This window comes from Myxine glutinosa, chromosome 5 (assembly GCF_964187855.1).
Source record: "Myxine glutinosa chromosome 5, kmMyxGlut1.1, whole genome shotgun sequence".
Lineage (NCBI taxonomy): Eukaryota > Metazoa > Chordata > Myxini > Myxiniformes > Myxinidae > Myxine > Myxine glutinosa.
In genome coordinates this window covers 16,502,990-16,524,780 of record NC_136265.1, presented here as the reverse complement: position 1 = coordinate 16,524,780, position 21,791 = coordinate 16,502,990, and the positions used below count along the sequence as shown (strand labels likewise).

The following is a 21,791-nucleotide window of genomic DNA, read 5'->3' as shown; positions in this document are numbered from 1 at the left end:
CCATCTTGTCTACCGCTCCCCTTGTTTTTTGTGTTTTGTGTGTCGGTTTTGTCTTTTTGTGTAATTAATGTTAGCTCTTTCACGAGCCTCGATCTTGTATACAAAAAAAAAAAAACAACAAAAAAAAAAAACCCTCTTTAATGGTTAAACTGCCAAAATCAAGACTCTCTGCTCACCTTCACTCCTTCATTCCTCTTTTCTCCCACCTCTGGAACAAACTCCCTCACTCTCTTCAATCCCACTCCACCCTCCAGGTCTTTAAAACAGCTGTTCACCACCATCTCTTATCTTCCCCCATCCAAAACCTTGATCTTTTCTACCCCCGCTAATTTCACCCCAATCCCACTTTTTTGAAATATCAACTTCTGTCCTGGAAGTCCTTGGTGTCCTTGTGTTTTATACTTCTCCCACCCCCCACCCCCTTCCCACGCCTCCTCCCCCCAAGCCCTCTCCCTCCCACACATCTCCCTGCTCTGAAATGGTGTGTGCTCACAAGTGTGTGTGTGCTTCCCCTTCTCTCCCCATCTTGTCTTCTGCTCCCTCTTTTTATATATTTTGTTTGTCTGGTTGATTTGTTTGTGAAGTAAATGTCAGCTCTTTCACGAGCCTCGATTCAGTATACAAAACAACAAAAAAGAAAGAAAAAGAAATTGGCCAAATTTCTAAAATCCTCAATTTTCATCCAATTGACTTGAAATTTGAAGATGACTTGCATATCTGGTCACTGAATTCAACCACAAATTATATTTTCGGTGAACATTGGCCAAAAGGTCAACATAGGCCAAGTTTTAAAAATCCTAAATTTTCATCTGATTGACTGGAAAATTGAACAGCATTTGCACATTGAGTCACTAAATAGGGAAACTAACTATTTTTGAGGTCAAAAGGTCAAAGGTCAACCCAAGGTCAACCTTACAAAATCATCATTTTTCATCTGAAAAATCGTCACTTTTATTCCTGTTGACCCGAGTTTTGATCAAGATTGTTAATTTTTATCTTGATGAAATGGACAATTTGCTGTATCAATGGAATTTTTTTTCTTGGGGGTGAGGGGCGGATTTTGCAAGTATCGTGCTCCGCATGATGTCTTCTTGTTTGTTTGAAAGGCTTGGACTTGTTTGGAAGGGGGCCTTGTTTGTCAGTCTCCAACAAACTCGAACGTACGACGTAGCCATGGAAGAATTGCAGGATGTTTTTGAGTCTGCGTTTCTTTGTCTCTGCCGAGTGAGGATGTGTTTCGTCAATTTGACACAGCCAGAGCACATCTACATGGCCGCAATCATCTTTCCCAGCTCAAGAGTCACACTCGAGTGGCTTCAATGTGATGTGTATTGCATCCTGAGGTCAGCGTATCGGATAGAGCTATAACACCATCTGCGATTGGTCAACGAGGGCAGCTTTCTTTCACTCAACCAACAACAAAGCAGAAAAAAAAAAAAACAGAATCGGGCCAAAATGTGTCACGGGTTGCTGAAAGTCGCTGCGATTAGAGCACGTCCAGTCCAGTTCTCACCGCCGCAGTTTTGAGCCGGAATCAATTTCAATCTATACCCGTTTGTTTACTCGAGAGGCCCCTGATTTCCATCACAATCAATGCTCTGGCCTTTTGGTCCTCAAATTGTCACGTGAAATTGGTTCACAAGCTTTACCGCCATGGTAACCATACCGACACACTCATCTAAAAATAGGTAATAAAATGTGTTCAAGTATTTGCTTCGCCCCATTAATTAGTTTTGTAGCAATGGCTTCGTATATCGGTCGGGATGCAGCACTACCTATCCGTGATGTTCCTTGTAAAAGTAAAGTTTCCAACGGTGTTCTCCTGTCCTTCGTTTGCTGTGTCAACACAAAATGATCCCTGGCAATACAAAGTAAAAAGGTTTGAGTACGTACGTGCCTTTATTTCCCAAGACCATTGAAAGGATAATTAGTTCCGGATATCATTTTCACATGGTGCCTGGTGTTGGCTTAGCGGTTAGGGTGCCGGCTTGGGATCCTAGGATCCTGGGTTCAAATCCCGGTCAATCGCTGAATTAACGCCAGGGGGGTTCACTCTGCCTGTCATCCTTCCGAGGTCGGCAAATTGAGTACCAGTTCACTGGTAATTCCCTGTGTGTCGCAAGAGGCGACTAACAGGGTTGGCGGCAGGAAGAGCATCCGGCCATAAAACATTGCTTCAAAAAGGGGACCACGGTGCCCGAAAAAGGCCGACGCTCTGCGGGGAAAAAATAGCCTCTAAAGGTGGTTTACAAACTATACCCAGTGGAAGGATTAAACAGACTCGGTGGTGTAATGATTAGAGCGTCTGTTCCGAGTCCAGGAGGTCGGCGGTTCAAACCTCGGCTGAGTCATACCAAAGACTTCACAAATGGCACGTGCTGCTTAATTGCTTGAGATTCAACATTTAAAAGGATAAGATCACGGACAATCCCCAAAGACTAACATCCATGGGGTGGAGAAAAGTCTCCGCTGAGTGCGGTGAGAAAGGCAATGCCATTGTTGTGACATTGCTGGTACCCAATGTGCACAGGGAAGTGACGGCACTTCCCCCAAACACGTGGCCGTGTTTAGTGTTAGTTAGCTCAGTGGCCGTGTTTGTCTCGTCTCACAGTCCTGTGTTTTGTCCCTTGTATTCATCTGTATGTGCATGTGAGATGTAAGTGACAGGTCCATTACAAGCCTTAGATCTTGTAAAAAAACAAAAAAACAAACATTTCTGTTTCTTGAGTTCTCATAAACTTTGAGAAATCCAATTAATTGGATGTCATGTGTTTGCAAAACTACATGTTTACCTGCTCGACAAAATGTTCCGCCAAGCCAGAGAAGTGCAAATACAGGTATTTTTAAAATACCACACGTACTTCAGAAAACTAGTCGAAATATAGTCTCTGATGACCCATTGGAAGGTCACAATTTACATAGCCAGGTACAACGAATGAATGAATAATATGCTCAGTGCTACAAGCGGCGTGCATCAAGAATGTTAAATCTTGTCAGGACCGGCCCTAAGGCCTCCGTGTTTTGCAAAACATAACATTAAAACTTTCTTTTCCACCTAGCAATACTAAGCATGCCTCTCAGGATCAGGTGAGAGGCAGGCATGGCATTGCTTAGCTAGGATATCACCATGACCTTCACATTCAATGAATGATAGCCGTGCAGAGAAAAGGAACAACCTTCAAAACCCCAACAATTCCTTATAATTAGACCTATTCCATGACTGTGTAGGCCTCCCTGTGAAGTCTGAGATATCAAAGCCAATGCCAAATAACACTTTCAAATACCACATAAGTAAGATAGACAGATAGAGAAAGGGTCGTACTTGAGTAGCCCACTAAGCCTCTGCGGTGAGGCCGGTTCAGCGGCAGGGAAGAACTCACGGATGTTGTGTATCTTCTTCAAGCTATTATCGGCAAACATGACAAAGGTCGCACTCAGAGATTCACCCTGAAACATACATGCACATCGAGCATTTTTAGCTCAAAACGAAAAATGTAGCACCAATGGAGGAAAACGATATGTGTACGATAGGCCTAGTACGTATAAAAACTTTTAATTACGTGCAGTGATGTTGGAATAAGCCATTAACAGCCTCCAATGGCAATCATAATGAGGGAAGGTCAAACAAGTGAAGCAACCTCAAACTTGCTAAAACCAAATCTCAGTGCAATTCAAATTTGAGGCTAAATTGGACAAAAAACACACACGACTTTAAAATTTCAACCTAAAGACAAACCAAACCTGCTGTCTGGTCAGTGTCCCGGTCTCCCAGACTCTGTCCAGCTCTTGCAACAAGTCCAACAGTTGATCGTACGAAACTTCGTAGTGGAAGCAATGTTTGGAGTACACCTGCCATTGCCTGAGCAAACACACAGTACAGTTTCAACATGAAGAGAAAAGGCTGAGCAGGATTTGAAAAAGTACATCCATTCAAGAGATTCCAGGCTCTGTTCCTAGACAGGTCCCAGCCAAGAAAAAAAACAAAAAAACATTTTTTTCCTTGTCAAGGTTTTCTCAGTGGTTCCGCCATCCTTAGCCTCTGCCCTTTCAATTTAGCTGAGGGGCCACACTGTATTTGGCCTCAACTCCAAAATGGCCACCAATACCCATTGAATCCCACATTTTAACGCTCGGAAATCAATTTTCTAATGACAAAGTACGACTTTTTCTGGTCGCACGTTCAGGATATGCCTCATTGGTTGATTTTGGAATGACTTGTATTTGGTTTCAAATCCAATATGGCGGCTAAAATCCACAACACCCAACAAACTCCACTGGATTTCACTTTGCGTGCATTTTCTGGCTGGAGTCCAGAAAGTATTTCTGCCCATGAAATTTTACTTTTTTCTGATTTCATGGCAGAATTTATCAAATCACTTTATTTTAGAGTAATTTGCAGTCGACAAAAATACAATATAGAAAACAAAGAACCACCTTTAGAGGCCATTTTCCCCCGCAGAGCAGGGGTTGCCCTTTTTCGGGCACCGTGGTCCCATTTTTGAAGCAATGTTTTATGGCCGGATGCCCTTCCTGCCGCCAACCCTGTTAGTCGCCTCTTGCAACAAACACGCAATTACCAGTGAACTGGTACTCAATTAGCCGACCTCGGAAGCATGACAGGCTGAGTCAACCCCCCTGGCGTTAATTCAGCGATCGACCGGGATTCGAACCCAGGATCCTGGAGATCCTAAGCTGGCACCCTAGCCGCTAAGCCAACACCAGGCTCAATATGACAATATACCACCAAAATCCAAAATGCCTGCCAATGCCCAATACCCATTGAATCTCACATTTTTCTGTTCCAAAATAATTTTTCAACCATCTTGGAAATCCATCGCTTAGGAATTCTATTTGATGCTTATCGTACCTCTTCAACTAAAGAGCTCACCCAGCTCCGCTGCGGTAAGCCTGGAAGAAGAATTAACATCACAAGTTCCTCATAGAGTATGCCAAAGGGAAAGCAATCCTTCCTGAGACATACCAACAACAAGATGGAGCGGATCAGATTCCTTGTTGGTTACTACAAAGACGACACTGTGATGGCCAAACTGCCAGTTCCACTGACCGTGATAGAGGAAGAGGAAACCGGGTTGATAACACCTTTCAAGATAGAAACTTGCTTCCTGTAATCATCATGAAGCCAACGCAAGGCTAATTCTTTACGCTTCCAAGTCAGAAGATCCCGTGATCGTGAGGGCAACTGACACAGGTGTCTTCGTTCTCCTGACATATGCTTACTCTGCTATTAACCCAGCAGAAGATTGGGTAATGAAGTGACCGCGAGCGGTATGTTAGCATGAAAGCTATACAGGACAGGTTTGGTCAGGAAGTGTGCAAGGTTCTTCCGGCCAATCACACTATCACAGTATCACAGGATGAGATACAACTTCATTTCCATTTGGTGTTGGTAAAATGAAACCAATGAAAAAGATGGAGAAACTCGGGAAGTGCCATCACATTTCCAATCTTGGATTCAACATCCCCTTCTTCAGTCGAGAATATTGTTGCGGTTTTAGAACCCCTCACTTGTAAATACATGTAAATAATAACTCTTGTAAATAATCCCTTTGTAAAGGTAATCGGAGCACCCATAGTTAGTCCACAAGCAGCACGTAGGACACCATAGGAACTTTCAGTTATTTCCCTAGTCTGTGTTTCGTTAAGGCTCTGTTCCCAATAGTTGAATCTGCGTTGCATTAATTAAATAAGATAGGCCCCATTCGCCTCTTTGCCAGCCGCTCTCTCTCCAAGCTACGCCAGTATGCGCCCCCTACAGTCGGGGTTTGTCCCTCCCAATTCTAGTACGCGCCGTTGCTTGCCAGCAGCATTCGCTGCCTCGCTCCAAACGCCATTGACCACGCGGTCGGCTCGAGGAAAGATGGGGCAGAGCCACGAGAAGAGGTGTGGCCTCGTCCACGAGCCCTCGCGAACCTATCAGGGCTGAGGTGGGATGGCCTGGTAAGGGCGTGGCTGGAGCTTCCAGAGGATTCGCTGGGCTTGCCCATATAAGCACGCACGAAAAGCCCTCTGAAGGACTGCGTGAGCGGAGGCCATTGTGACAAGACTGCCAAGAGGGACTGCGCGAGGGGAGGCCATTGTGAAAAGACTGCCGAGAGGACTGCGCGGGGAGAGCTCGCCTGGTACGGAATGCGCGGAGCGCACCTGGTGATTAATGATCTCGTTTGAAAGGCGCGTATGAACATTGAGAGAGAGAGAGAGAGAGAGAGAGAGAGAGAGAGAGAGGCAGCAGGCGCACATATTACGTATGCAGCATCCCAGTCCCCCGCTAAATCTAAAAGGTCCGGTCGTGCGCCAACGCCACGCGAAGCTGCCGGCTGTTCTTTGCCGCGGTACGAGTCAACACCCGGAGCCGGACTCGAGCGAACCTGGAGCCGGACCTCGACGCCTACCATCTGCCTGGACCCTTCTCCTCCTACCACTACCCTCCCGTGTAAGTCTGTCTGTTTTGTCCTGGGGTTAAGTAAGACTGTATAGTAAAGGTTGCCCTGTGTCTGCTTCTTCTTCTTCTTCCCTTGTACATTCTTACCTTACGTTTCCTCTTTAATTATTGTTGTTAATAAATTCCTGTGTTCTTCCTTACTTTGGTTTCTTCTGTCCGATCGTCTTAGTCTTTTCACAATTGAATATACGCGGCACGATTTCGGCAATCGCTCAGGATCGGGTTAGTCAACCGCTAACGGCTCGGGCTTCGGATTGCTAAACCGCTCGGCAAATTCCATCTTGTCCGCGGTCCGAGCAGGAGTTATCTCCCTGCTTCACGGCCAGGGGTAGCACTCAGGTATTTGGGACTTCATTGACCAATCACCCTGGCTACTCCCAACCGGAAGGAGCATTATAACTTCTATGGTTGGGGGAACGGCTAGCTTAAAAGACAAGGGGATTAACCACCCCCCCCCCCCCTTTGTAAGGGGAGCGCCGACCCCCGAATCCACAACAATATCATCAAAGATAAGCAGTTCCTCCATACCTGTATATATGCTGGGGCTGAAAATGAAGAATTTCTCAGAACGAGGATCAGGATGTACAAGCAGAAAGTCAAATCCAGTTCCAATCTTCTGCTAGATGGAAGTAGTTTGGAAGAACACCTCAAAAGAAGCGACCTTAAAGCCTGAATATCAGCGTTTGAGACTGGACAACATATCCTTCCATTGAAGGCAGAGGATAAGAAGAAACTGAAGATGGTTCCAGGCCAGTATGGTTTATCTGCCCGCAGTTCCCACCAAGTCTATCGCTAGCTAGTGCCAAGCCAAGGTCTAAACCAGGTAAGTGTAGTTTTCAAGGCATAAAGTTTTGTATTTGTTCAAATGCTGAATAATTACCACCTTCTGCTGCTTGTCAATTGCTATAGTTGTATGAATGCAGACCTTCTTTATGGTTTTCAGTGATTGGTTTAATGCCAAGCTAATACACTGTGCTTGGTATATTACCACCAGGATCTGTAAGGCAAAGCTAATTCTCATGACACAGGCAATGATTATGATGCAGACGAATAGGACACGAGTTCGTCAAGACAGACCCAAAAGGGTGAGCTGAGCTGCTTTTAGCTCTTTCACGAGCCTCGATTCAATATTTAAAAAAAAAAGAAGAAAAAAAAGAAGAAGAGAAGAATGGGCTCCAGCTACTAGTCAGGTTCACTATGTTTTTTCGTTCAAAATCATGGTAGATTAGCAAACCTATACATTTTTGGAAACGTTATTACATGGAAAATCTGAAAATCAATGTTTACATTTGCCAATTCCGACCAATTCGATTCGACCAATTCGACAAATCGACCAATTCCATTCGACCAATTCGACCATTCGACCAATTGCTTCGATCGACCATTCGACCAATTCGATTTGCCAATCAATTTGACCGACCTTTGCTTGTGTGGAACGGACTGTGAAAACGATGCGGACTATATTGTCGGATACGACACACAGGACAGTGATGACGAACTCTAAATGGCATATTCTGTAATCGTGTATGTTTGATGCCATTGACTGCCTGTGTAGATGTGAAGTTATACTGACTGCATGTGTATATATGATTTTGCTGACTGCCTGTGTATGTTTGGTGATATGAATTATTGTGACACATTTTGATGTTATTAACTGCCTGTACAAAATGATAACATGTATTTGATTATGCAACTTATCGCGAATATAAAGACGGTATTTTGCAATTCAAAACCTTTGATTCGTGTCTTACCATTCCCCATAGCACTAATTTGATACTTTCATTGGATTCCTTGTCCCTGAAAATATAGGTTTAGTATATATTTTAAAGTTTTTAGGGTAATTAGAGGCAGAAATAGAACAAAATATGTATTTTACAGTGGCCATTTTGAAAATCCAAAATGGCCGCGATACAGGTATCTCTCCAAATGTAAACATTGATTTTTAGTTTCCTTATGCTATAACCTTTCCAAAAATTGTATAGGTTTGCTAACCTACCATGATTTTGAACGAAATATAATTTATTGACATAGTGAACCTGACTATACAGTGAGGACAAAGGAGCCGACTACTCAGGGGTGGATACATTTTCAGTGATAGCGACATTGTGCAAGGCAATATTTCAGCTACTTCGGACAGTCGTGATGGAGTTCACTCATCTGAATCCCAGACAGACACTGATGTGGACATCAGTGAGTGACACTAATGAATATGGACAATGTTGTAAAATTAAAAGCCTTGAATGAATATCGCTGAACATTCACCAATTGTGAGTTAGCATCATGTTTAAGCTCTGACGCTCGTCTTATTGCACAAAAGAAGCGTTAATTTGTATTTTTTTTAGGTCATTTTAAAGGATATATCAGATTGGTATCATTGATGATTACAAAACGAACTGCGCTGTGTATCTAAATGTATTAAGCAACCTCATAGCCCAAATTTAAATTGAAACAGTCCACTGAGAGAAACAGCAGTTATCCAATTCAATTTTCCAGCCAAAAAGTGCAGAAGTGAGAATCAGTAGTGTCTGGCGACCATTATGGATTTTGAGATCAGCAGAAAATCATTCCAAAACTAGAACGGCACTCGGTAGAGCGCATACCTCCACAGATGAACACTTTACGTGTTGTATCCCACTGATAGGCCGGATCTGGATTCGGACCTGAACCAAAATCTAATCGGCTTGTTCGTATCACCAAACCAACTCATCCACCAAGTTTAGTCATAACTCGTCCATAACTTTTTTTTAAATATCATCTTATATATCGCTTTTTGCCCGATCTCTCAATGTTGAAGAATCACTTGGAATTAAATAATTCTCGTATCCGAATCCATATTCAGATATTCACCAAAATCTAATTCACTAGTCATTGTTCCACACTACCTCTCCACCAAGTTTTGTCCAAATATGTCCATAACTTTTTGAGATATCCTGCTATATATCGGTTTATGCCCTATCTCCCAATGGTGAAGAATCATTAAAAAAAAATTCTAGCAGCGGGATCCGAATCCGGATCTTCACCAAAATCTAATCATATGGTCCTTGTCACATACGCTACCTCTCTGCCAAATTTCGTCCGACTCCATCCACATATTTTTGAGATATCTTGTTCACACACAGATAGACAGACAAACAAACAGACAGACAGACAAACAGTCATACAGGGGTGCAAACATAACCTCTATCCACCTTTGGTGGAAGAGGTAATTAACAAATAATAAATACCCCAACATGCGACCAGGAAAAAAGGAGTATTCTGCCATTTGAAAAATAATTTTGGAGCAGACAAATGTGAGATTCAATGAGTATTGCTGGCTATTTTGGATTTGTGCATACAATGGTAGAGTGCGCATACCTCTGCCGGGCTGAATAGTTTACGTTTACGATCCCACTTATAAGCTGGATCTGGATTCGGACCTGACCCAAAATCGAATCGCTTGTTCTCGTCACCTGACCAACTCATCCACCTCATTTTATAATAATCCATCCACAACGTTTTGTTTTCACTTTACTCGTTACTCAGTTTTCACTCTGGTTTATTGTTTGTTTGTTTGTCCGAGCGATATCTCAGCCATCCTTTGAGCTAGGAAGCTGGAATTTGGGCACAATAGTGAGCAAGTCCTTTGTCAAAAACGTTATTTTTTGTTCTTTTGATTAATCGATCAATTGATCAATCACTTCATTATTATTGATCAAGTGCTTATTTATTTCCTTTCTCATCTGAGCGATATCTCAGGCACATTTCGAGTGAGGAAGCTGATATTTGGACATGACAGTGACCAAGTGATGTGGCTATAAAGGATATTTTGATTTATTGATTAATCAATTAATCAACCAATTATTTAATTAATGATGTAATTTATGAATTTTTTTAGAAGTTACAGATTCGAATGAAACGGTGGTGGTTTAGGTATTCTATTAGCCAGTTAATTAATAATTTAATTATTTTACAATTTTTTTTTTTTTGGTATTAACCACTTATTTATTTCCTTTCTCATCTGGGCAATATCTCTAGCACCTTTTGAGCGAGGAAGCTGATATTCGACATGACAGTGACCAAGTGATGTGGCTATAAAGGATATTTTTGATTTATTGATCAATCAATTAATCGATTAAATATTTATTGATTAGTCAATCCTCTCTATCTCTTTCAATATCAAAGTCAATATCAAAATCCTCTCTATCTCTTTGCTGATGACTCCACTATCTGCCGCTCCATCCCTCAGATCGGCAGTCTGCAGCCTCCTCACTCTCTGCAAACCTGGCCAAAATCACAGACTGGTCAAACAAGTGGAACATGTCTTTCAATCCTGACAAATCTCACACTCTTACTATGTCTCTCCGAAAAGACCGACTGGAAAACCCTCCCATCTACTTTCTCAACAATCCTCTCCAAGAAGCTTTTGGGTCTCACTATCTGCCATGATCTTTCTTGGGAAAACCACATTTCCAAGCTGGCCTCCAAAGCCAGTCGCCGAATGGGCATCCTCCGTCGTGCGAAGTCCTTCCTTGGCACACATGAGCTCCTCACCACATAACAAGGCTTTCATCCGCAGCTCAATGGAATACTGTTCCCCCCTCTGGGCCGGTGCTCCTGCCTCTCACCTACCTCGGCTTCACGCTGTTGCAACCAAAGCTTTCAGAATCATTTGAATCTCCTGCGATGAAGCTAACTCCGAGGGCCTTTCACTCACTCACCGCAGGCAGGTTGGTGGTCTTTCTGTCTTCTACCGATTCCTCTCCGGCCTTGCTCCCCCAGCTCTCTCTGTGCTCTGTCCCCCTAATATTCCTACAGGTCGCACAAGATCTGCCAGCAACCCTCTTCTGGTTAAACTGCCAAAATCTAGGCTCTCTGCTCACCTTCACTCTTTCATGCCTCTTTTCTCCCACCTCTGGAACAAACTCCCTCACTCTCTTCAATCCCACTCCTCCCTCCAGGACTTTAAAACAGCTGTTCACCACCATCTCTTATCCTCCCCCATCCAAAACCTTGATCTTTTCTACCCCCACTAATTCACCCCAGATACACTTTTTTTTTTTTTTTGGGAAATTCCAACTTCTTTCCTGGAAGTCCTTGCAGTGTTCATATGTTTTATACCTCTCCCACCTCCCCCCAAGCCCTCCCCCTCCCACATTTCTCTCGATGTCCCTGCTCTCAAATGTTGTGTTTGTGTCCTTCCCCCTCTCTCCCCATCTTGTCAACCGCTCCCCTTATTTTTTGTGTTTTATGTGTCGGTTTGACTTTTTGTGTGATTAATGTTAGCTTTCACGAGCCTCGATCTTGTATACAATTTTTTTTTTTCCCGATTAATGCCTTGTTTAATTAATTTTCCAAAAGTTGCAGCTTCGGATGAAACACTGGTGTTTGAGGTATGCTATTAGCCAATTGATTAATAATTTATTTTACGATTATTATTTACTGATTTTAATTATGCAACTAATCAATCAATTATTGTACACCTCTCCCTCCCAATACCGTCTCTATGTACCATGTGCTTGAGGATGTTATTTATTTATTTGGCATGGTGTGGTGTACTTTGAATGTATCTGTACTTGTTCTATATTGTTTTTGGTCTGATTTTTCAGTTTGTTTCACAAATATATTTTAATCGCTCTCTCTCTGATTATAATGACCGTTGGACACAACTTTACGTTGTGGACCAGCTGTTTGTAGAGGTTCTGGGATTATAAGGTAGAAACCTGGATGATGAATGGCACCCACCTGATGATCCACATAACAATTAAATCGGGCACTTGGTCAGCTGAAGGAATTCTTCAGATGTTTCTGGAATCGATGGTTTATTTTGGTGAGGCATCTCGTGATTAAGCTATCTTCTTCTATTAGTGCTAAAACCATTCCATTCTTTCTGCTTTTATCTCTTTCTATCCCGTTTTCTCCCTGCTGCTGCTGTTGTTGCTTGTGATCGTGCGTGCACATAGTGCTGTTTTGATTATCATCATGCTTGACGAGTACTTTGTCCTCATTTTTCAATTCATAATCGTGGTATTCCGTTACAATAGAGAAGAGAGAACTAAACCCCATACAGACTTACAACAACTAGTGTTCATACAACACGATGCCACACGCAGTGTTGAAGTCTATACTTAAATTTAAATAAAATAATGAATTTAAAGATTGTTTTAAAAAAATTCCAGAAGTTGTGCACTAATGAAACAGTCTTGTACATTACGCTTATACACCAGCTTAATTAACATGTCGAAATCCTACTAAACGGAAGGGTTTTGGAAGTGACAAGAAGATGATTTGTGTTCTATAGCATTCAAGCATATAATTCAATTTAAATAAAATAAAGATTTTAAAAGTTGTAAAAATAAATTAATTCTGGAATTTACCGCCATTGATGCAGCGTCTATTACACCACACTGTCTAACACGTTATATTATTATTAGTTCTTCATGCCTGTTGTTTGTGCCATTTATGACTTCCTTAAACAGTATGTTTCCTGTTTGAAATGATTTTCAATTTTCTTCGACTGCCAGGCAGGCAAACAGAGTAAGAAAATCTCACCCGTGTCCGAAGGAAGCGGTTCAGTTTGGCATTTTAAATATGAAATAGGCAAAGTCTTGAAAGGAACGAAACCCATTAGAACTACCCTTTAGAACCCCTCAGAATTACCCTTTAGAACCCCCATTAGAATTACCCTTTACCACCCCCATTAGAATGATCCTTTTGAAGTAAACACATTGGGTTTGAAAGGTTCTTCTTCATTTTTGACGGAGGACAAAACCAAATATCGAAGCTGCTTCACCGCTTTAAAATAAAAAATCGCACCTGTGTCTAAAGGAAGTGGCTCAGTTTGGCATTTTTAATTTGAAATAGGCAAAGCCTAGAAACGAATGAACCCTTTATAACTCATTAAAATCACCCTTTAGAACCCTCTAGAATTACACTTTAGAAGTAAACACGGTGGGTACGAAAGGTTCTTCTTCTTCGTTTTTGAATGACGAAAGGCATAGTAGGTTGTAGTAGTAGTAGTGGTAGGTAATTCTTAGGTAGTAGGTTGTAGACAGCAACCTCCCAGGGTAGTACTACAGTTCGGTCTCTCTTCTCTCCTCTCTTCTTTCTCTTCTCTTCCTTCTCTTTTCCCAAATTACTCGTACCTTGAGGAAGTTAGGAGTCAACCATAAAGCGTGGACTGGCACCACATGCACACCATATAATGTGGTAAAGGCAGATTACCTTCTTCCCGAGTTAGGAATCAAGGCTTTTACTGACAAACTGATGACGATGTTGTTCTCTCTCTTCTGCAAGCTTAGAATCCAAATCCTTAACATTGCTGCGTTGGTTATTTTTACAGTGCCTTCAGAAAGTATTCACACCCCTTAACTTTTTTCAAATTGTATTTTACAGCCTGAATTTAAAATGGATTAAATTGAGATTTTTTTTTCACCGATCTACACATAATACCTGTGGAAGTGTAATTCAGTGTAACTTATTAATTGGCACTGGTAACTTATTGGTTGACCTAGTAACAAAGCAGATGCATTTTACATGCAAACTCTGTGGGGGACGGGTTTGTAAATGAGTTAGGAATGTGCACGAACATGATGGTCTCTTGAAACACCTGGTCACAGCCCCAGGCTGGAGCACCCCCCTATTGTTTGATAAAAGGAACTCACAGCAGGGGGGGGGCTAGCTGGCGCCAGGAAGGCGACCGGTGACGTCGGCGGAGAGGAGATTACGAGTTCAGCGGACAGAGGATTAAGTCGAGTTGGTCCATATAAGCGGGAGCTGCGGCTGGAGTCGAGAGGACTTGCTGCGAGGAGCTCTGACGAACGGGACCATGGCGGAGGAACATCAGCCGAACGAAAAGGACCATGGAAAAGAGTTAATCTCAGCCATTGAATAATGCGGTATTATTTGGTAAATGGAATCAAGTGAATAACCAGTTAATAAAGTTGTGACCTTTTGTAAAACCTGTTTCCGACCATTGGCGTCTTGAGTCTCACCCTCCACTTCCGCGACAATATGGAGGCACCGCTGAAATTTCGAGTGGACGTCGCCAAGGTGAGCATGTAAGCATGACGTCTTGGGGATCTGTCCATTATGAAATATGAATTCTGAAGATGGAGGATTTGGTGTGTGGGACTTGCATTCCGTAGGTAATCCAAGGAGTGTAAAAGTATTTTTGTCACGACCGTCCAAGGTAAAAGTCACGGATGGAACGGTTTAAATGATTCTATTATTCGTGTGCTTGCATATGCGTACGGTATACGCTGGGTGTTAAGAGCCTTACTCTGGTCTGCGGGCAAGTCGGCTCATGAAGTGCACCATGAGGCGATTTGTTTGCCGGGTCGGTAAGGTCCGTACACGTGTACAATCGTGTACACCCGTTTTAAATAGAGAATTTTTTTTCAGTTTTCCCGCCATAACTAAAACTTGTTGTTTTTTTTTGACGAAATTTGCTCGATAAATAGCATGGGTGACACGGATTAAATGATTTTATGATTATGAATTAATGAGAAAATGATTTTATATTTAAATATAAAAATTGATCTGCTTGGTGTTAGTTTAAGGGCTGTTCCAAATTTATCTTGATTATGAGACAAAAACAGCAGAATGGGAATCAACAGACAATGGAACAGCTCGCGACGAGTGTTTGTGGGTGACAACCACCCTCTGGTCGAGGCTCATAGAAGGGGTGATGCTTACTGATTCGGCACGCTTAAAATAGGTGTTAATGGTGGGATGTCAGAGGTTTTGGCGTGGGCTTAATAGTCACACTGTTTGAAAAATAATGCTCGATGCAACATGATCCTAAAAAGAACCCATCCCTACATCTACCCCAGAGACAGACAAAAAGAGATAGACAGAGTGAGACAAAGTGAGAAAGAGAGACAGACAGAGAGAGATAGACAGAAAAAGAAAGAAAGAGAGACATAGAGACAAACAGAGATAAAGATGATAGTCAGACACATAGAGAGAGACAGACAAAAAGAGATAGACAGAGTGAGACAAAGTGAGAAAGAGAGACAGACAGAGAGAGATAGACAGAAAAAGAAAGAAAGAGAGACATAGAGACAAACAGAGATAAAGATGATAGTCAGACACATAGAGAGAGACAGACAAAAAGAGATAGACAGAGTGAGACAAAGTGAGAAAGAGAGACAGACAGAGAGAGATAGACAGAAAAAGAAAGAAAGAGAGACATAGAGACAAACAGAGATAAAGATGATAGTCAGACACATAGAGAGAGACAGACAAAAAGAGATAGACAGAGTGAGACAAAGTGAGAAAGAGAGACAGACAGAGAGAGATAGACAGAAAAAGAAAGAAAGAGAGACATAGAGACAAACAGAGATAAAGATGATAGTCAGACACATAGAGAGAGACAGACAAAAAGAGATAGACAGAGTGAGACAAAGTGAGAAAGAGAGACAGACAGAGAGAGATAGACAGAAAAAGAAAGAAAGAGAGACATAGAGACAAACAGAGATAAAGATGATAGTCAGACACATAGAGAGAGACAGACAAAAAGAGATAGACAGAGTGAGACAAAGTGAGAAAGAGAGACAGACAGAGAGAGATAGACAGAAAAAGAAAGAAAGAGAGACATAGAGACAAACAGAGATAAAGATGATAGTCAGACACATAGAGAGAGACAGACAAAAAGAGATAGACAGAGTGAGACAAAGTGAGAAAGAGAGACAGACAGAGAGAGATAGACAGAAAAAGAAAGAAAGAGAGACATAGAGACAAACAGAGATAAAGATGATAGTCAGACACATAGAGAGAGACAGACAAAAAGAGATAGACAGAGTGAGACAAAGTGAGAAAGAGAGACAGACAGAGAGAGATAGACAGAAAAAGAAAGAAAGAGAGACATAGAGACAAACAGAGATAAAGATGATAGTCAGACACATAGAGAGAGACAGACAAAAAGAGATAGACAGAGTGAGACAAAGTGAGAAAGAGAGACAGACAGAGAGAGATAGACAGAAAAAGAAAGAAAGAGAGACATAGAGACAAACAGAGATAAAGATGATAGTCAGACACATAGAGAGAGACAGACAAAAAGAGATAGACAGAGTGAGACAAAGTGAGAAAGAGAGACAGACAGAGAGAGATAGACAGAAAAAGAAAGAAAGAGAGACATAGAGACAAACAGAGATAAAGATGATAGTCAGACACATAGAGAGAGACAGACAAAAAGAGATAGACAGAGTGAGACAAAGTGAGAAAGAGAGACAGACAGAGAGAGATAGACAGAAAAAGAAAGAAAGAGAGACATAGAGACAAACAGAGATAAAGATGATAGTCAGACACATAGAGAGAGACAGACAAAAAGAGATAGACAGAGTGAGACAAAGTGAGAAAGAGAGACAGACAGAGAGAGATAGACAGAAAAAGAAAGAAAGAGAGACATAGAGACAAACAGAGATAAAGATGATAGTCAGACACATAGAGAGAGACAGACAAAAAGAGATAGACAGAGTGAGACAAAGTGAGAAAGAGAGACAGACAGAGAGAGATAGACAGAAAAAGAAAGAAAGAGAGACATAGAGACAAACAGAGATAAAGATGATAGTCAGACACATAGAGAGAGACAGACAAAAAGAGATAGACAGAGTGAGACAAAGTGAGAAAGAGAGACAGACAGAGAGAGATAGACAGAAAAAGAAAGAAAGAGAGACATAGAGACAAACAGAGATAAAGATGATAGTCAGACACATAGAGAGAGACAGACAAAAAGAGATAGACAGAGTGAGACAAAGTGAGAAAGAGAGACAGACAGAGAGAGATAGACAGAAAAAGAAAGAAAGAGAGACATAGAGACAAACAGAGATAAAGATGATAGTCAGACACATAGAGAGAGACAGACAAAAAGAGATAGACAGAGTGATGACCAAGTGAGATTGGATTGTGGTTTCAAAGTTTTGTTGTTGTTGTTTGCACGCATGTTTTTTGCAAGCACGTACGGGCGAGCACGTACGTGCGGGCACGCCCTAGTATATATAAACCAGAGGTAATATTAAGTTATGGAATTAATTGCTTTCAACAATGCAAAGGGTGACAAAATATGGGATTTTAATGGGATTTTTTAATGGGATATTGGTTTAGGAATGTTTAGAGGTCATTGCAATGTGATAATAACTTGTTGGAACTTGTTGTTGGAACTTGTTGTTGGAACTTGCTGTTGGAACTTGTTGTTGGAACTTGTTGGAACTTGTTGTTGGAACTTGCTGTTGGAACTTGTTGTTGGAACTTGTTGTTGGAACTTGTTGGAACTTGTTGTTGGAACTTGTTGTTGGAACTTGCTGTTGGCACTTGTTGGAACTTGTTGGAACTTGTTGTTGGAACTTGTTGGAACTTGCTGTTGGAACTTGTTGGAACTTGTTGTTGGAACTTGTTGTTGGAACTTGTTGTTGGAACTTGCTGTTGGAACTTGTTGGAACTTGTTGTTGGAACTTGCTGTTGGAACTTGCTGTTGGAACTTGTTGGAACTTGTTGTTGGAACTTGTTGGAACTTGCTGTTGGAACTTGTTGGAACTTGTTGTTGGAACTTGTTGTTGGAACTTGCTGTTGGCACTTGTTGGAACTTGTTGGAACTTGTTGTTGGAACTTGTTGTTGGAACTTGCTGTTGGAACTTGCTGTTGGAACTTGTTGGAACTTGTTGTTGGAACTTGTTGGAACTTGCTGTTGGAACTTGTTGGAACTTGTTGTTGGAACTTGTTGTTGGAACTTGCTGTTGGCACTTGTTGGAACTTGTTGGAACTTGTTGTTGGAACTTGTTGTTGGAACTTGCTGTTGGCACTTGTTGGAACTTGTTGGAACTTGTTGTTGGAACTTGTTGTTGGAACTTGCTGTTGGAACTTGCTGTTGGAACTTGTTGTTGGAACTTGTTGTTGGAACTTGCTGTTGGAACTTGCTGTTGGAACTTGTTGGAACTTGTTGTTGGAACTTGTTGTTGGAACTTGCTGTTGGCACTTGTTGGAACTTGTTGGAACTTGTTGTTGGAACTTGCTGTTGGAACTTGCTGTTGGAACTTGCTGTTGGAACTTGTTGGAACTTGTTGTTGGAACTTGTTGTTGGAACTTGTTGTTGGAACTTGTTGGAACTTGCTGTTGGAACTTGTTGGAACTTGTTGTTGGAACTTGTTGTTGGAACTTGCTGTTGGCACTTGTTGGAACTTGTTGGAACTTGTTGTTGGAACTTGCTGTTGGAACTTGCTGTTGGAACTTGTTGGAACTTGTTGTTGGAACTTGTTGTTGGAACCCGTACTTATTTAATTAATTACATTTCTTATTACATTACAGTAATTACATTACAGTAATTACCTGAGGTAATTACAGTAATTACAGTTCCGGTAATTACAGTAATTACAGTAATCATTACAGTAATTGCAGTAATCTTATTACAGTAATTACATTACATTAACTCAGGCACCTTTTGAGTAACGAAGCTGATATTTGGACATGACACTGACCAAGGGATGTGGCTGTCAAGGAAAATATTGATTTATTGATTAATCATTTAATAAATTAACTCGTTGATTTATAAATGACTTATTTAATTAAAATTCCTGAGAGATACATCTTCGGATGAAATACTTGCAGATTGGTTATGCTATGAGCCAATTGATTAAGGAAAATATTTTGTGATGGCCATATTGGCAATTTCGTGGCCATATTCGTGGCAACTCAGTTAGTGCCACTGCACCTTTAAAATGCATCCCTGCGTTCATTTTTCGATCGATTGAGTTGAAATTTTGAACAATCGGATCTGGACTGTCGTTGTTAACGACTCTAGCACGCACTCGTCCAATCAGGATGGAGCGGTATGGTCCCCGGATCATCACTGCCCGCAGTTTTAATTAATTTTACTTTTTCTCTTGGGCATATAATTTTGAAGACATGCATGTCATGATAGAGGAAATGTTTGTTCTGTTAAACGGAATAAATGTTGTTTATTTGTGTGGGTGTGTATTTTTGTGAATTTGGATATATTTTTCACGACTAATTCCAGTTAACATCCTGCACAATTTGCTCGTTTGCTGGCCGAGTCGAAATTGCGTTGAGTTTCTATGGCATGCGCCATTAAAAGCGCAGTGTAATGGTTGAGCTCCCTTTATTTCGTTTTGGTCATGCGGATGAGCAAACAAAGTGACAAATGCTGCGACTGGAGCAGTAAAGGCGATGTTTTTTAAATGGAAACGATTTAATGAGGAATTAAAAGTGGGAGGGGGCAACACCACGCATACCTCTTTTAAGGTGTGTATAAACCCTGGAATAAACGTGGGAGGGGGCAACACCACGCATACCTCTTTTGAGGTGTGTATAAACCCTGGAATATTTCAGCAATCAATACGATGCTGAAATGATGTAATTTATTGTGTAATATGGTCGACCTTGGGTTTGTTTGGGTTTGTTGTTTATTTTTGTGGGTGTCTATTTTGAGTATTTTGGATATATTTTCACGACTAATTCCAGTTATCGTCCTGCAAAAGGTCTGCTCGTTCTTTTCCTTTGAGTCGTAAATTCCTGTTGAACTCTCATTAAAAAGCGGAATTAAGTACGCTGTGTGATGATGGAGATCCTTGATGACGAATCAGGAATAGTGAATGAGCAGACAAATATCACGGATGGTACACCAGATAGGGAAAATGTAGATGAAACCCCTTTTGCTCAGGTGCTGTGTAGCGCTGCACAAAGATCCATATGAGCGGGGCCTGGGTGCTGTGTAATTAGTACACAAAGAACCAATTACTAGGGTGCTGAATAAACACAAAGATCCATTTTTGGAGCTGGTTCTCCCGGTGCTGTGATTTATTCAAAGAACCAAATCTTGCAAGAATTAAGATATGATTTGTCGACATTAGAAATACTTTAATATATGTAACGATTTTGTAACGATCATCCTGCAAAAGGTCTGCTCGTTCTTTTTCCTTTGAGTCGTAAATTCCTGTTGAATTCTCATTAAAATGCGGAATTAAGTACGCTGTGTGATGATGGAGATCCTTGATGACGAATCAGGAATAGGGAATGAGCAAACAAATATCACGGATGCTGCGGCTAGAGCAGTGGAAGCGATTTTTGAATTGTTCAATGATTATTCGATATTGTTATGACTTTTTGTCAATAGGTATACTAAGTGGCCATGAGGTAGCCTGTTGCTATGTACAGTTTTATTCTATTGTTGATTATACCACATAGCTGTGGTGATAAAGGAAATGTTCGTTTAAATAGATGATTATGATAGGACCATGACTATAAAATCATGATGATTATTATGAATGATATCATAGGGTTCAAATGCAGAATGATTGCATGAACTTGGGAAAGAACTTTCAAGCCCTATGGGATAAATTGGGTATTACAAGCAATGGAGTTTCAAAATTTAGCATGATTGAAGGAATTTGACAGTCCCATTACAGGAGTTTTACGAAATTTATATTGCCAAGAGATTTTGGGTACTATTAAAAGGAAAATGATGAGATATTTTTCCTAAAGAACTTTAATATCTGGCATCCATTTTGGCTGTCTCACGAATGAAGGATGAGTTGCCTTTAGTGGTTGCAAAGAAAAATTTGTGGAGACCAGGCAAAATGGGAAAATATGTCAGATATGACCCTAGGACAGGACGGCGATTCATCAATTGACATGAGGTACGAATCCGAGGTGACGACCGATGAAATTCGATCTCAGTCAATGGATGGACCTGTCCTGACATCATTGGGGAAAGGGCTTATGCAAGGAGTCATTCAAAATGATTAATTTGATTTATTGATGAATATTGATGAATTAATTGAAATTGAATAATTGATTGAATTGTTAATTGATTGAATCTAATTGATTGAATTTAATTGCATAAATTGAACTGAATAAATTGAATTGAATATATTGATTGTTTGATTGATGAAAATGCGGTCTCAAGAAAGAAGCTTTGATATCTTTGCGAGATATTATCAATGTGGAGACAACCTGGGAAAATTGAGCAAGGTGGTGAGTTTATATACAGATATATATGTGCGGTTACCATTGTGTGATTTCCCCGTCAAACAGAGCGGACACCTGAGGATTCACCCACTTCATACTGACCCTCCGGCTCATCTGCAAATACTGATCTGTGAGATTGGATTGTGCAAAAGCCACAGCTGAGGGAGATTCTCTGGAAATCACCGTGCGAACAGGTGGAGAGATCCTTCCTGGAGGTACGAGTGAAGCTTTAGAGGAACCTGGAACAAGCTACAACACATCCAACGCTACTTTGATAAAAGGCAGAATGGGAAATGGAGCCTGCAAGAACACACAAGGACAACCAGAGATTCCACAAAAAGGTACTTGTACACATCATATGTACGACCGTTAT

At 41.2% G+C, this 21,791-nt stretch overlaps 1 protein-coding gene across 1 annotated transcript in view; it reads right to left on the bottom strand.

The window, feature by feature from the left end:
* LOC137427904 (BAI1-associated protein 3) overlaps nt 1-21,791 on the bottom strand; it is a 230,524-nt gene that overhangs the window by 73,325 nt on the left and 135,408 nt on the right. Inside the window, exons 15-16 of the mRNA XM_068117714.2 lie at nt 3,742-3,859; nt 3,323-3,447 (exon numbers count right to left, since the gene is read on the bottom strand). Coding sequence (XP_067973815.1) covers nt 3,323-3,447; nt 3,742-3,859 — 243 coding nt within the window. The remainder of the gene's footprint in view (nt 1-3,322; nt 3,448-3,741; nt 3,860-21,791) is intronic.